At 46.8% G+C, this 13,110-nt stretch overlaps 1 protein-coding gene across 3 annotated transcripts in view; it reads right to left on the reverse strand.

The window, feature by feature from the left end:
- Positions 1–11,965, reverse strand: part of LOC126522416 (uncharacterized) — a 31,879-nt gene extending 19,914 nt beyond the window's left edge. For all 3 annotated transcript variants that reach the window (XR_008610519.2, XR_007597415.3, XM_050171168.3), the window contains exons 1-5: positions 11,510–11,965; positions 5,360–5,448; positions 4,023–4,254; positions 2,854–2,973; positions 1,826–1,914 (exon numbers count right to left, since the gene is read on the reverse strand). Coding sequence is in view for 1 of the 3 variants with exons in the window: in XM_050171168.3 (XP_050027125.1) it covers positions 1,826–1,914; positions 2,854–2,973; positions 4,023–4,254; positions 5,360–5,448; positions 11,510–11,704 (725 nt within the window). In the remaining 2 variants the exon portion in view is untranslated. The remainder of the gene's footprint in view (positions 1–1,825; positions 1,915–2,853; positions 2,974–4,022; positions 4,255–5,359; positions 5,449–11,509) is intronic.
- Positions 11,966–13,110: the final 1,145 nt, after the last annotated feature.

Here is a 13,110-nt window from a genome sequence, read left to right on the forward strand (position 1 = left end):
TTTAGCTCAGCAAAGTGCACATAGGTTATTTCTCTATTTCCTAAGGCCTTGCTAATGCCATCGCAACAGCCCTGTCCCCCCCCCCCCCCTCTTCCCAATGTGCAATCTGACCTGATATCACCGGATGTGTTTCGTCGCTCTGTTGCCTATGTCCTTGATCTGACACAATCTGAGTCGCTCCTTGTCCTTTTAAATGACTTTCATGTCTCTTTTGACTTGATGACGCGTCATTAGGTCACACAAGTATCGTATCTCAACAAATCGATACGGGACATCATGCACCATTACGCCAGCGTCCGTACCGCGTGTCATCACCGAGCAAGTTTAGGACATGCTTCAACGTGGTATCATCAGAATCAACGGTGAAGGATGGTGCAGGCTGACCGTGGCCGCGGCAATCTTTTTGGACGCCTTGGCGGTATCGGACGTCAATGAGCGAGCCTGCTGACGGTGTTCTTCAACATGTTGGGGAACTTCTGAAATTCAGAGGTGTCCGGATGATACGGAAGTACGGAGTCGAGGACTTAGGATGGTTCACGTGCATAGAGAAGAGAAAATGGTGAGAAACCTTTGGTAGCCTGAGTGGCGTTATTATATGCGTACGTGATAAAAAGAAGCACGTCGTCCCAATTAGAATGGCAGATTCAACGTAACATTGTGAGCGTGTCACAAAGAGTGCGCTTGAACCATTCCGTTAGACCGTAGTCTGTGAATAATACTTCGTAGATGGCCGGTGAATAGTGCGGCACGCTGCGAGTACCTCATTAATAATAAAACGCCGTAAGATGAATGCGGCGACTTCTCGAGCAGCAGCCGAAAGAAGTTTCGATGCATCTTGTCAAGTGGCCTATTGCAGCAATTATCCAGCGATTTCAGGCCACATTACATAGAAGAGACCCATAGAGATCGATGCCAACCCGGTAAAGAGGGCGTACAGCACACGGTAAAGGTTGCAGTAACGTGATTCTCTGACGAAGGCCGGACCCCGTCCGAGACGTAGGAAATAAAGCATAGTTTCTTTCCGTACGTGCTTCCTCACCCTACATGTGCCTGTTCAACTACCGTATCCTGACATACTTTCACTTTATATATATATAGAAAGAGAGAGAGAGAGAGAATGTCACACTGTCTGAACTGTACTGGAGGAGGGTAATAAAAAAAAAAAACAAGAAAGGCAGGAAAGCTTTAAGCGCTTGTAGGGGCATCAAAAATTAGCTGTTTATATTAGCTATGGGAAAATATCTGATGCCTAAGTTTCCTTCAACCAATCACACAACTCCTGAACCGCTCATTTTCGCAGATCACATGTCTTATAGGCTGTTGTGCTGTCACAGTTTGCCTGCTCACGTTCTCAGCCCCCCGAGCACTCGCGACACTGTACTATGCGATGAAGTGGTCGCAGCCTCCAGCGAGTGTTCGAATTGCTGAGCCTGTGAAGATAGAACCAACGGCCAAAGTGTACTGAGTGAAATGGGTACCGATACTGCGTTTAATTGTAAACTGCTCATTTCCAATCGTTGGTATGTGCCGCTAAGCCAGGAGACATTGGAAATTCATATCAGATCAGGCGGATCGTATGGATGCAATAGTATTGATCCTGTGTTTATCGCCGGATCTTTTTGAATAATCTGCAGCTCCGAAAATAATAATTTTACGTTGCTTATTAAACGCACAGCTTTGCGAGCTCCCCGTGAACATTAATCTGAGCTCACGAACATTTTACTACGCAAGTTTCAACGCGCAGCCGTTAGATATACCATTGGCAGGCAGGAATTTTTCAACCGCACGGGTACTTTCACAATATACACCTCCGCGCGAAACTCACTTCTTGCCAGGCGATTTCACGTGGAATCGGATGGTGTAGGTGTCGTTGTACGCCACTGCCCCGTTCAGGTTAACCGTGAGTGGCATTGTCTAGGTGAGAAAAAAGATGACCGGAAATGTATTGTTAAGCAATTGAGCATACTTGCCCTCAACTTTTCGCGTCGAATCACATATCATATATCACAAAGATGTGTAGAGAAAATATTTCACTTTAGGTCCAAGAGGTCAGCCTTTCCGAGAGCACGGCCTATAGAGTGGCTCTATGCAATATTATGTTAGGCCTCCCGTGACTAGCACCAGCTCCGAAATATGCATCGATTAGCCTTCTACGGAATGCGCTGCCACTTTTTTCGATCGGCTGTACGTCACGCCTACCTTTAACCTCGACCACATACATATCGCTCGTGGCATGAACGCGTTGATTACGCCGCAACAATTGCGGTAATAAGACCACCCCCACTTCCTTTTCTTCCATTACACGCCCTACAATTCACTTATTCGCATAGATGATTCGTTGCCAAAAGGCTCAATACGGTACTTTGAGAATTGAGTATGGTCTTTAAACAGTGTAAATTGTTTTCACTTCTTTATTGTCTCATTGCTTTCTCGAGCACTCCAATGTACAACGCGATTTGTTCCTTTCCTCATTTTCAAAAAGAGCGTCTAGCGTTCGCAGAGCATCTTACACCAGCAGAGCTATCAGCTCAGGGTGGTCCCTTCCTTAATATCTCTGTCATCTTTCCACCCCTTCTCCTCCTTCGCCACATTGCTGATTGATGTTCATGTGTCAGCGGGACTCTATGGGGGGTTGCGGTGCGATCAGCAAACATTTCTTATTAATGTCAATCAACATCTCTCTTTAACGCTGCCCCAATGTCTAAATGTAGCACCTCCTTCTGCTTAATTACACTTGATGGTTCCTGCCCTGACAAGGGTGTTTCACCACTTATTCAAGGAATACCCCCATGGGCGCTGAAAGTATTTGAAAATATATACAATAATTGCTTACTGGAATGCGAGAGCTCTCACCTTGAACTCGCATGGAATGATCAGTTCGGGGATGAAGACGGTGCCGTACAGTGTGAACTCGTTGGCGATGCCGCCTTCGTCCATGTCGTGCCTGTTGTACTCGCGGCCGTTGACGTACGTCTGTCGGAGGAAAAAGTGGGAAACGCCCCCTCTTGAACAAATGTACTTGTCGCAAAGGCCTGCCCCCCTTTCGCCCTGTCCCCGAAAAATGAAAGAATAACGTGATGCGCTTGAGGGTCCCTAGTTGAACAGTAATGAGCGTGCCATGGTCACGCATCACAGGCACGAACTCGCTCCGAACACGAACTTGCTCCTTGCTCCGTTGCAAAGACATCCTCATGCGTACATTCGTCGCACCAACGGTGCACCCCCACCGTCCTTCTCGCGAGAGGAAGCAGCGGCATCATGCCAGTTACAAACCACAACTTTTCTAAATCTTGTCTCTCTCAATAAATTCTACCCACACTGTTATGCAGACCGTTGTCAGGGCTGTGGCAGCTCGCCCACAATCTTCCACGTCACGACTGAGTGCACTGCAAATCTCTTTCCTCCCTTGCCAATTTTCTTTTACCCCCTACGCAACGAAGAGCTGTGGGACGATGAACTTCGCGAGGGACCTCTCGAGGTCCTCCGAGCTATAATACAAAGGGCTCGAAATATCGCCGGAGTCATCTTCGGGTTCCTGGACTGAGGGTTCCTTCCACGCTCCTCCTTCCGTTCAAATATTAATAATACAGGTGTTTTACTCTCTCTGCGCTGAAATGACGAGCGGCAGTGGAGCCAGCTAGGGAAGAAGATGACGACGCTCGAGCCATCGCTGATGGTGATAGTTTTAGTGAACTCCGACAAACTGATCCGCATAAACTGCTTCGCTGTAACAGTTATAGCGACATTTTTCTACGTGTGCAGGCCATTAAAGGTAAACAGTCAGAAGAAAAGCAAATGCGATTAAAAGTTTGTAAAGGTTACCACGCGAAGTCCTCAGTGCACACTTAGTGTGCGCAACGTTGCCAAAGAATATAACGGCCTTCTTTTGTTTTCGGGGTCGAAATCATCGTGTAATCATTTTAACTATTACTGGCGGCACTCCGAATTGCCTACACTCTCTCCCCCCCCCCTCCCAGAAATGTTACCACAGTCGTCTAAACGTAGCAAGCGTGATCACTCACCACGAGCTGCTTCTCCTTGTCGTCGTAGTGCAGCTGCATGAAGTGCTCGCTGTGCGGCTTGAAGACGGGGGCCACCGAGCCGACGTCCGAGTTGTGCCATTCGTACTTGTCCTCCTTGCCATCCACCAGGTCCTGAAAGTTTACGCGCACCTTGTGGTGGCCCGTGCTCACGATCTCGGTGGAGTTCCACACGTGGCGCGTATCCGCCGAATGCGTGAACTCCCAGTTCACCCTGCAACAAACACGCCTCGCTTAGTCCCGCTTCAACCGTACAATCTTGGAAAAACAAAAGCTCGTAAAAAAGATGCCAACTCCTTCGTTTGCTAACACTTTCTGCCATTGTGGACGCGTCCTGGCTTAACCGCACTACGAATCATCTACCCTGCTGGGCGACTACGTATTACACGGTCAGTGTCCTTTCTTCCTCTCAATCTGAATTCGAAGATCAGCTACCTTAGTTTGCTCTAATCCACACCGCTGAGTTTAAGGCCGCGCCTGTTTATTTTGGTCCCACTGCTCCATCACGATAGATCATACAACCATCAACAAGGGGCTGTCGACAGTGCACCGCGTTTGTATCGCGGCCGGTTCCCGGAGTCTGTGTAGAAAGCATGAGTCGGCCGGTCCTGACGTCAGTGCGCTACGAGTATATATGGGTCCTCGCAAGGGCTTTAACGCAATATCACTATAGGGATAAAGCTTTGCTTTCGTCGTCGTAAGGGGGTATGTCCTCGGAAGAGCAACTGGCGAGGTGAGAGCGACGCAGAGGGTAAGGATGAGCAGAAGCGGATTGGGCACGACGTAAAGGGGCACGTGAAGGGGAGATGTTACCGCTTGTGCAATGTTTTTCACCGCAATACGATGTAGGGTGGATGGTTGAAATAAAGTGATAGTTGTGGTTTGCATAGCTACACGCATGTGTGGGTGGGTATATATCGATAGATAGGACGAATGTGTAGCGATTTCTACAGCGATAGCTGCGCGTTATGTTATATAGCGACAGCCGTTATTTTGCTGTTGTGTTTTCGTTGACTTTAGGTGACGTTGTAGACTTGGAGGCAGCAACAAGTAAACAGCAGCAATAGATTGTACTGCGATAACAACTCGCTGATTACCATTAGGTGGGAGAAGTCCCGCAGATGTGGATAAATAAACGCGCAATAATAGCACCTCATAACGCTACCGCATTGCAGTCCTTCAGTGAACAATGACGACCTGTGAGTTTCTTTTCCTTTGACCTCATCCTTTTCCTTTCTTTCTTTTTTCTTCTTCTTTCTTTTTTGCTTCCGGACTGATTCCCTCATACATGCCTGGATACCTCATACAGCCCAGCTCACCTCTTAAAGTCGACGGGCATCACCATCTGCATGTAGATATCTCCGATTTCCCGGATGGACTTGTGGAGCTTGATGTAAACCGGAGTGAGCTGAATGCAAAAGGAAATGAAGAAAAAATGATATTAGCGTATGTTCGCCTTGCCCGTATATTTTCTACAACCACACGTGCAAACGGTCGCATGAGATATAGTAATGCGTTCGGCAATATCTAAATAAACGAGCATGTTTTGCATATGTTTTCGCTGTTCTCATGTGGCATCGGGAATCTATCTAGCAGATGCATTGATAGTCCAATGTAAAGGTGATGATAATGATGATACTGTCAGAATGAAAAAATCATTGTAGAAGGAAGTTTTTGAAAAGTACAGCTAAGTTCACGTATTGTCCCACACTCTCATACAATGTACTGGCGTGCTTATGCTTTATATATATATATATATATATATATATATAAGGGCAAGGTATGGCCAAAGATCGCCATGCCAGTGTTAATGAGCTTGCAGTTGAGGTATAATATATTTGTGGTTGATGTGACGTGGCTGTAAAGAGGCCTTAAAAGTAGTCGCTCTAAAGTGCGTAAAATCTGTTTGTAATAAGATTATGGCAATGACAGATGACGGTAACTATGAGCATTAACATGCACTGCGAGATAATGATACGTTGTACAAAATATGTCTGATACTAAAATTTGCTAGAGCCCGACTGCCTCATTAGAGCCCTTGAAAAACAAGGGCCTGTAGGCATGTGCTATACGAAACACTATCACAACAGCATCTTCTCGGAAGAGGATGCGGTATGAATTTAATGGGCTTATGACATTTAGGACAACATCATTCAAGAAATCTAGGACTGCCTTGGCATTAACAAGCGGTTCCTTACCAAGAAACATAGCTGGGTGAAGAGGGATGTAATAACGGTCTACAAGAGGGAAAATGTTTCTCTGAGCTGCGGCTTCCCGACACTCAAGGAACACGTGGAGGGCGGTCAGCCTCTCACCACATCTACCACAGGTTGGACATTCATTTCCAGTAAGTAAAAAATTATGGGTCCCAAATGTGTGTCCTATTCTGAGACGACAGAATAGGACATCTGTTCGCCGTGATTTTGTTGCGCGGAGCCAAAAACCTAACTGCGGCTTTATCACGTGCAGTTTGTTATTTATTTATGCGTCCCACATGCGTTGCCAGTGGTTTCGCAGTTTCTTTCGTAAGAAAGGCTTCAGATTTGTGACAGGGACCACAGCAGTATCATTAACAGCATGGGATGCAATTGACGTGGCCATCTGGTCTGCCAGAACGTTACCTTCGATTCCCCTATGACCAGGTACCCAGCATATAATGATTTGCCGGTTAGATAGATAAGCTTTACATAGGTCGGAATAGACCTCAATAAGTACGGGATATTTATGCTTGCAGAGTGACATCAAGGCCTTCACGACACTTCACGAACTGCTTTTTGGAGTTTTGATTGCTTTAAATGCTTTACAGGCGACAATATTGCGTAGGCCTCGGCCGTAAAGATACTTGTTTCTTGATGTAGTACATCGGATTCCGAGAAGGACGGACCGACGGCTGCGTAGGACGCTACGGCACGTGACTTGGAAGCGTCAATGTAGAACTCTGTGCACGAGTGCTTGCACTGAAGTTCTAGGTAATGCATTCGTATTTCGACCTCTGGGGCGTACTTTGTAACTTTTAGAAAGGACATGTCACATTCTACCACCTGCCACTCCCAAGGAGGTCACAGCTTGGTTGAATGCATTAAGCGATGCTCGAGGAGTGGGACATGCATTTAATCGCTAAGCTCCTTCATACGCAGCGAGAAAGGCTGTCTTACGGAGGCACGATTGCGGGAAAGTTTAGCACACGTCATATCGGTAACGGTATTAAAACATGGACGTTCATGATTAGATTGTATTCTGAGAAAATATGTGAGATTTATGTTCTCCGCAAGTGGAGTGACCGCTCATTTGATTCTGCGAACAAGCTTTCAATCGGACCTAGATGGTGGACAGGGTCAAGCATCTTTAGCGCGCTCGGGGCGGCAGAGTTACACACCACAGCACCATAGTCCAATCGTGATCGCATTAGGCTATTATACTTATTATTATATATTATTAAAGATTCATCAAACACTTCCTGTCGCTATTCCATATTGTGTGGGATAGAGGTTCCAGTAAGTTCCTTGTTTTTAGACATTTTTCTTTAAGATATTTAATGTGTGGAATGAAAGTAAGCCTGGAGTCAAGTATAATGCCTGGAAACTTATGCTCTTTGCTGACAGGTATTTGTTGTCCACACAGTTCTACACAAGGATCTAGAACCAGGACTCTCTTTCTTGTAAACCTATCTGTATGTCGTCTACGTCCGGCTGCAGGGCACCAATAGCCACTAGCAGCCAGAAAAGCCGGAGAATCCCCGTGAAACGCAGAGCGCGCGGGAACTCCACTGGAAATGCGTCAAGCAGAAAGTTAAGAAGGAATAAAAAATGCATGGCATGTGGTGGTCGTGGAGGCGGTGGCCGTGACAAAGGAGGAGGTAATGAGCTTTCGCCTCCGATATGGGGGAACGCTGGAGACGGATTTTGCTTGCGGACACTGGTTGAGTAAATGGAGAGAGTTTGGCGTAGGCAAGATAGTTCGCCTCTCCCAGCCACTGCTTTACGACATTTCATTGCTTCTATCTCGGTAACTCTTTTACACTTGTTGCGGTACAACGCCCACAGAACGGCCGTTGGCTCAACTTCTCTGAAGTACAAGTAAAGCTTACTGCAGGGCCTGCTGAGGGGCCCTTTTAAAGGCCAACTGCAACGAAACTTCACGTTTGCTGAATTTGTAATAAATCACTAGCATATGCCACTAAACAGTTTTGGCAATCCTAGAGGGCCGGCGGTTGCCGAAATGCTTTATCAGCAGCCTTTTCAAATGATGCCTAAGCCGATAACGCATGGTGGTTAGCAAAAACGACCTAAGCTCCAGCACGTCGCCTCCGAGATTTTTATGCGCGCCATGAGCGGCGCTTAATTTCGGAGGTCATGGTGAGTTTGGAGCGGAACGCACTGAGACACCCGTCACTTCCGGTGAGTGGTAAATGGCGGCAAATGTTTTTCATTAATGGCGTTAGCATTAGAAGCGTCAAAGTGGGAAGAAGTGCACGTGCTTGTAGTGTGGGAAGTAAGTCGGTCACGTGGTAGAGGTAGAGAGGGAATGGGAGAGCATAGAAGATCGTGTTGTGTTTCTTTGTGTATGTTATATATATATATATATATATATATATATATATATATATATATATATATATATATAACATACACAAACATAAAATAAGGTCACAATAAGGTCCATAAAATAAGGTCACCAATGACTGTTCGCAATGAAAAACATGTTTATTGGCATTTAATACTACATTTCTGGAAAGCTTAGACACTCCCCTATTTTTCGACATAATCGCCGTTGAGATCAATGCATTTTTGCAATGCGGTGTACCATCTTCTTTATGCCTGAATCCTAGAACTCTCCCGCCGCGCCGTAAAGGTAGCTTAAAACCACTCCTTTCAGCTCCTCCCTGGTTCTGAAATGCGTCCCACCCAGGTGTTTCTTCAATTCAGGGAAGCTACGGCAGTCACTTGTGGCTATGTCTGGGCTGTACGTCGGGTGCGTGACAGTATTCCATCCAAATTTGCTGATGAGATCGTTTGTTACACGGACAATGTGCCGACGAGCCTTTTTGCCGATGGAAACGACTCCCTTCGTGAGCATTCCTCTCCTCTTGTTTTGAACCGCGCGGCGAAGGTTCTGCAACGTCTCACAGTACCGGTCCGCATTGACTGTTGTACCAGCAGGCATAAATTCGCATAACAATAACCCCTTCCTGTCCCAAAAGATGCTCGCTATCACTTTGTCGGCAGACAGTGTTTCTTTGAACTTCCGTAGCTCGGAGACTCCGGATGTTTCCACTGACGGGATTGTTGCTTAGTTTCCAGTGTCGTGTAATGGATCCAGATCTCGTCCCTAGTGACAATAGGGTCCGAGAATCCGTCGCCATCGGTTTCGCAGGCCTGAAGATATTCGCGGGCCGCTTCAACACGTTGCCGTTTCTGGTCTTCCGTAAGCATTCTCGGGACCCACCTTGCACAAACCTTGGCATATCCTAAATGGTCGGTCAAAACTTTTGTCAATGTCGATCTTGCTGACATCAGGGATCATCTCGCAGAGATCCCGAACCATCGCCCTTCGATCTTTCAGCAGTGCTCCTTCCCCTTTCGCAATTGTTGCGTCCGAAACCGATGGCCGTCCAGAACGCTGTTCGTCATGGACGTATGTACGTCCGTCTTTGATTTCTCTGCACCACCTGCCCACAAGTTGCACGCTCATACACTTTTCTCCGTAGACTTCACACAGTTGGGAATGAATGTCCACCAGCGCACTGTTTTTTGCACACAAAGAAAACTAATCACACAGCGTAATTCGCACCTGGCGGGAGAAGCGAGTGCGAGCTCCATCTCTAACGGCTGCCAAGCCAAGACTGAACGTCGCAGACAGCTCGCCTGTTCAGGGACAGGGAGAGGGGAAGCTCAGCTACACGCCAGTGTCACCGGATCCCGCGTAACAGCGTTCTTCGCGACGGCAGCTCCTTGGGAACCTTATTTTACAGACAACCCTTGTTTATATATATATATGTATCAGTGGTTCTAGTGAGCTCCGGAACAACACTTTGGAACGTGGTGAACGTGGTTTAAATCATGGATCCGGAACCTTAAATGGGTGCGACGTAATGCTGACGCCTTTCTCTCGCATTTACCGCCTATATCGCCTCAGAAAAATGTTTCTCAATTTCGGTATCAAGAATGCCACTTTCTCGCGCCTTTCATGGAGCATCCACCCGAATTTCAAATGTAACTTTTTGCATGGAGGCTACTCTTCATCTACACTATCTGAAACTGAAGAGCTTTCTACGGGTCACAAAATCCTGTTGGAGTTGGCCTTCTACGACTAGAGCCCAACCCGTGTAGATTCTATAGTTATGCAATCCGTAAGGAGGCATGTCTCTAGAACACCAGACATATTGTAAAAGAATGTCTGGGTTTCTCGCTGTAAGGGGCAGTCCATTTATTTGTTTATTAAACGCGCCTTCCCCACCACATACTGCTGCTTATAAGTTTACTGCCCGTGAGATGCGCGCGATTGCATACAGCAGAACAGTTCTTTACAGTGGGCCGGCGAATAATGAAGACACGATTGCAGTGACTGAAAACTATCATTTCAACTATCATTCAACTATCATAGTTTTCCAGAATTATTTCCCCTACAGCAAGGACAGTTACCGTGAACCAGCGTGTAATCTTTGCATTGCCTATTCCCAGATGTACTTCAATTCCATCAAGAAGGTAACCTCGAAGCCGATCTGTTTGCCTTTAATTCATACTGTTCGCCAGGCAGAGGAATGGCGGGCTCACCAGCATGCCTATTCCTGTCTGTCTTACACCATTCGTTTATCCACCCACTCACCGAAGTCATTGACCGAGTGGCTTATTACTTTTTTTGTATTTCTCTATCCGTCTGAGCATTCATCCGCCCACCCATTAATTCATCATTCAACCAGAGTCAAGCAATCCTACTCTCAAAAATCAGCCTTGACTTTCATGCCCTAGCATAGACTACAAGACACTGGGTGCAATGAGTTGCTTGTGCGCAGCGTATCTTTGCCAGACTACAAATAGCCAGCACATACGCTACCACTTTTAAGCGAAATGTGTTGTAGAGCTGTTGAACGCAAATATTTGGGAACTTTTCATTAGTCTCATATATTCTTTCATCGCTCGTTTCTTTTCTCTCTCTCTCTACAGCAAACTACTGCCCAGATTAACCATTCATACGACTAACAGCTTGTCAAGGTCCCTTCAGCTTTATCTTTCAAAGAGTCCAGTCGTCCGTACTAAATTGCTTTCACTACGTGTTCATTCCTTCCCATCTCCATTGGCCTTATGCAGAGTAGTAGGCACACCGAAGGACCTCCTGCTCCCTTTCTTTTCTTATTTTTTTTTTAATTTAGGCTTTTCTCTCTGCCCCGGACCGCATGAGTGCTAACATACACTGTTGCCACGACTCTCAACAAAAGCACGGATCAATACCAATACAATAAACTTACTTACCGGATAATGGTAGCATATGTGTGGCTTCGCCTGCGAGCCCACGACCGCTATGATGCCCTTGGTGTAAGGAGAGTGCTGATCCTCCTGGTCGTCATCGTCGAGTGGCATCGCTTCAATGGGCGGCGGCCCTTCGCCGTCATCGTGCGGACTCGACGCCTCCGAACGATCTGCTGGGAAGTCGAGGTCATCGCTCATGATGGCTGCCGCTGGTGCAGTGGTGGCTCACAGAACCGGACAGTTAGCGAAGAACCGACACGACGATCGCTGGCGTGATTGTCTTCGAGCGACCCGACGTTCACGACGAGGGGCCTCTTTCCCTGCCCCTGGCTGTCCGGTCCCCACCTCCGACTCTCCCGGCCACCGCCGGAAACGCGCTGGCGTTGAAACGGCGGTCCTGCGTTGCCGACAGTAACGACCGTCCCCTAAGGCTGCGTCGGAGAGACTGCTGTGGCGCTTAGCTAAACGGGCATCACGTCATTACCAGGGCCGTAAAGATTGGTTGATCGGATATCGAAACAATGGCACTGAACAGGCGCCTACTGCATCCCGCTCTGACGGTGGAGCCGAACGTTTCCCTCGATCAGTAGGCCGTGTTCTTCCGTTTCCAGCGCCATCGTGGGACGGTGATGGAAGTGGCGATGCGTGCGGATCGGTAACGTTAGGCTCCGCGTTTGCTGTGCGTCCCAATTTCGCCACTTTGCCGAGAGGGTGCGCCCCGAGCGGTTGCATTTCCCTGTTCGGAGGACGCAATACGAACGACCGAAGCTTTAGGGCGTAAAACGTTCGAGGAATACAGACTATACGCCCCTCTTTGTCATTCTCACAGATTTACAAGTGCTTTCCTGTACTTCAATCCGGCCGTCCATATTTCAGGCGCGTTTTGGGCAGCGGCGCCTCCGATCTTTTTCCTGATATATTAGAGCACGCACAATGGAACCGCTTTTCGTCCGTGAACTATGAATAAAAAAGCGGCACTTCGTATTCAATCGCACTGCATAGTGAGGAGACGATGATTTGCGGCCATTGCCTGCTTTTCCCTCTGATCCGCGGAATGATTTATTTTTCTACCACATTATGCAGTATATTTAATAAAGTAATAACAATGAAACAATGCGTAACGTTATATCCGTTGGATCAGTTATCCTAGAGTTCAACTCTGAGTGGCTTTCTAAATGCGCAGTATAGTATCGCGCATATAATTAAAATGAGCAACACACCATATAATGACGTCACAGATGCCGATATTTCGTCTCCGAAGACAAAACCTCTTTTTCTTTCTTTCTTTTTGAGGGCGGTGGGGTACTGTATAAAAATTTCAGTGTATTCTATGAAAAACAATTAAACATCATACAACAAAAACAAATACGGCTATATTTTGCATTTCAGACGCTCCAACGCATTCTTATGCTTCATTAAGCTTTTTGGTTGAATGCCAAATAAATGAAGTATAGTGAAATAGCGCTTAGCTAGCTACACCTATATCGGTTTCAAAGTACGTAGGCGCTAAGGTTATGCAGGCGACCTTTGTACAGTGTTTTCCACTACTGGTAAAAAAAAAATTGTTGATTAGCATTCAACAACTCAGTATAAATTCTGCCCTG

This window comes from Dermacentor andersoni, chromosome 6 (genome assembly GCF_023375885.2).
Source record: "Dermacentor andersoni chromosome 6, qqDerAnde1_hic_scaffold, whole genome shotgun sequence".
Classification (NCBI taxonomy): Eukaryota; Metazoa; Arthropoda; class Arachnida; order Ixodida; family Ixodidae; genus Dermacentor; species Dermacentor andersoni.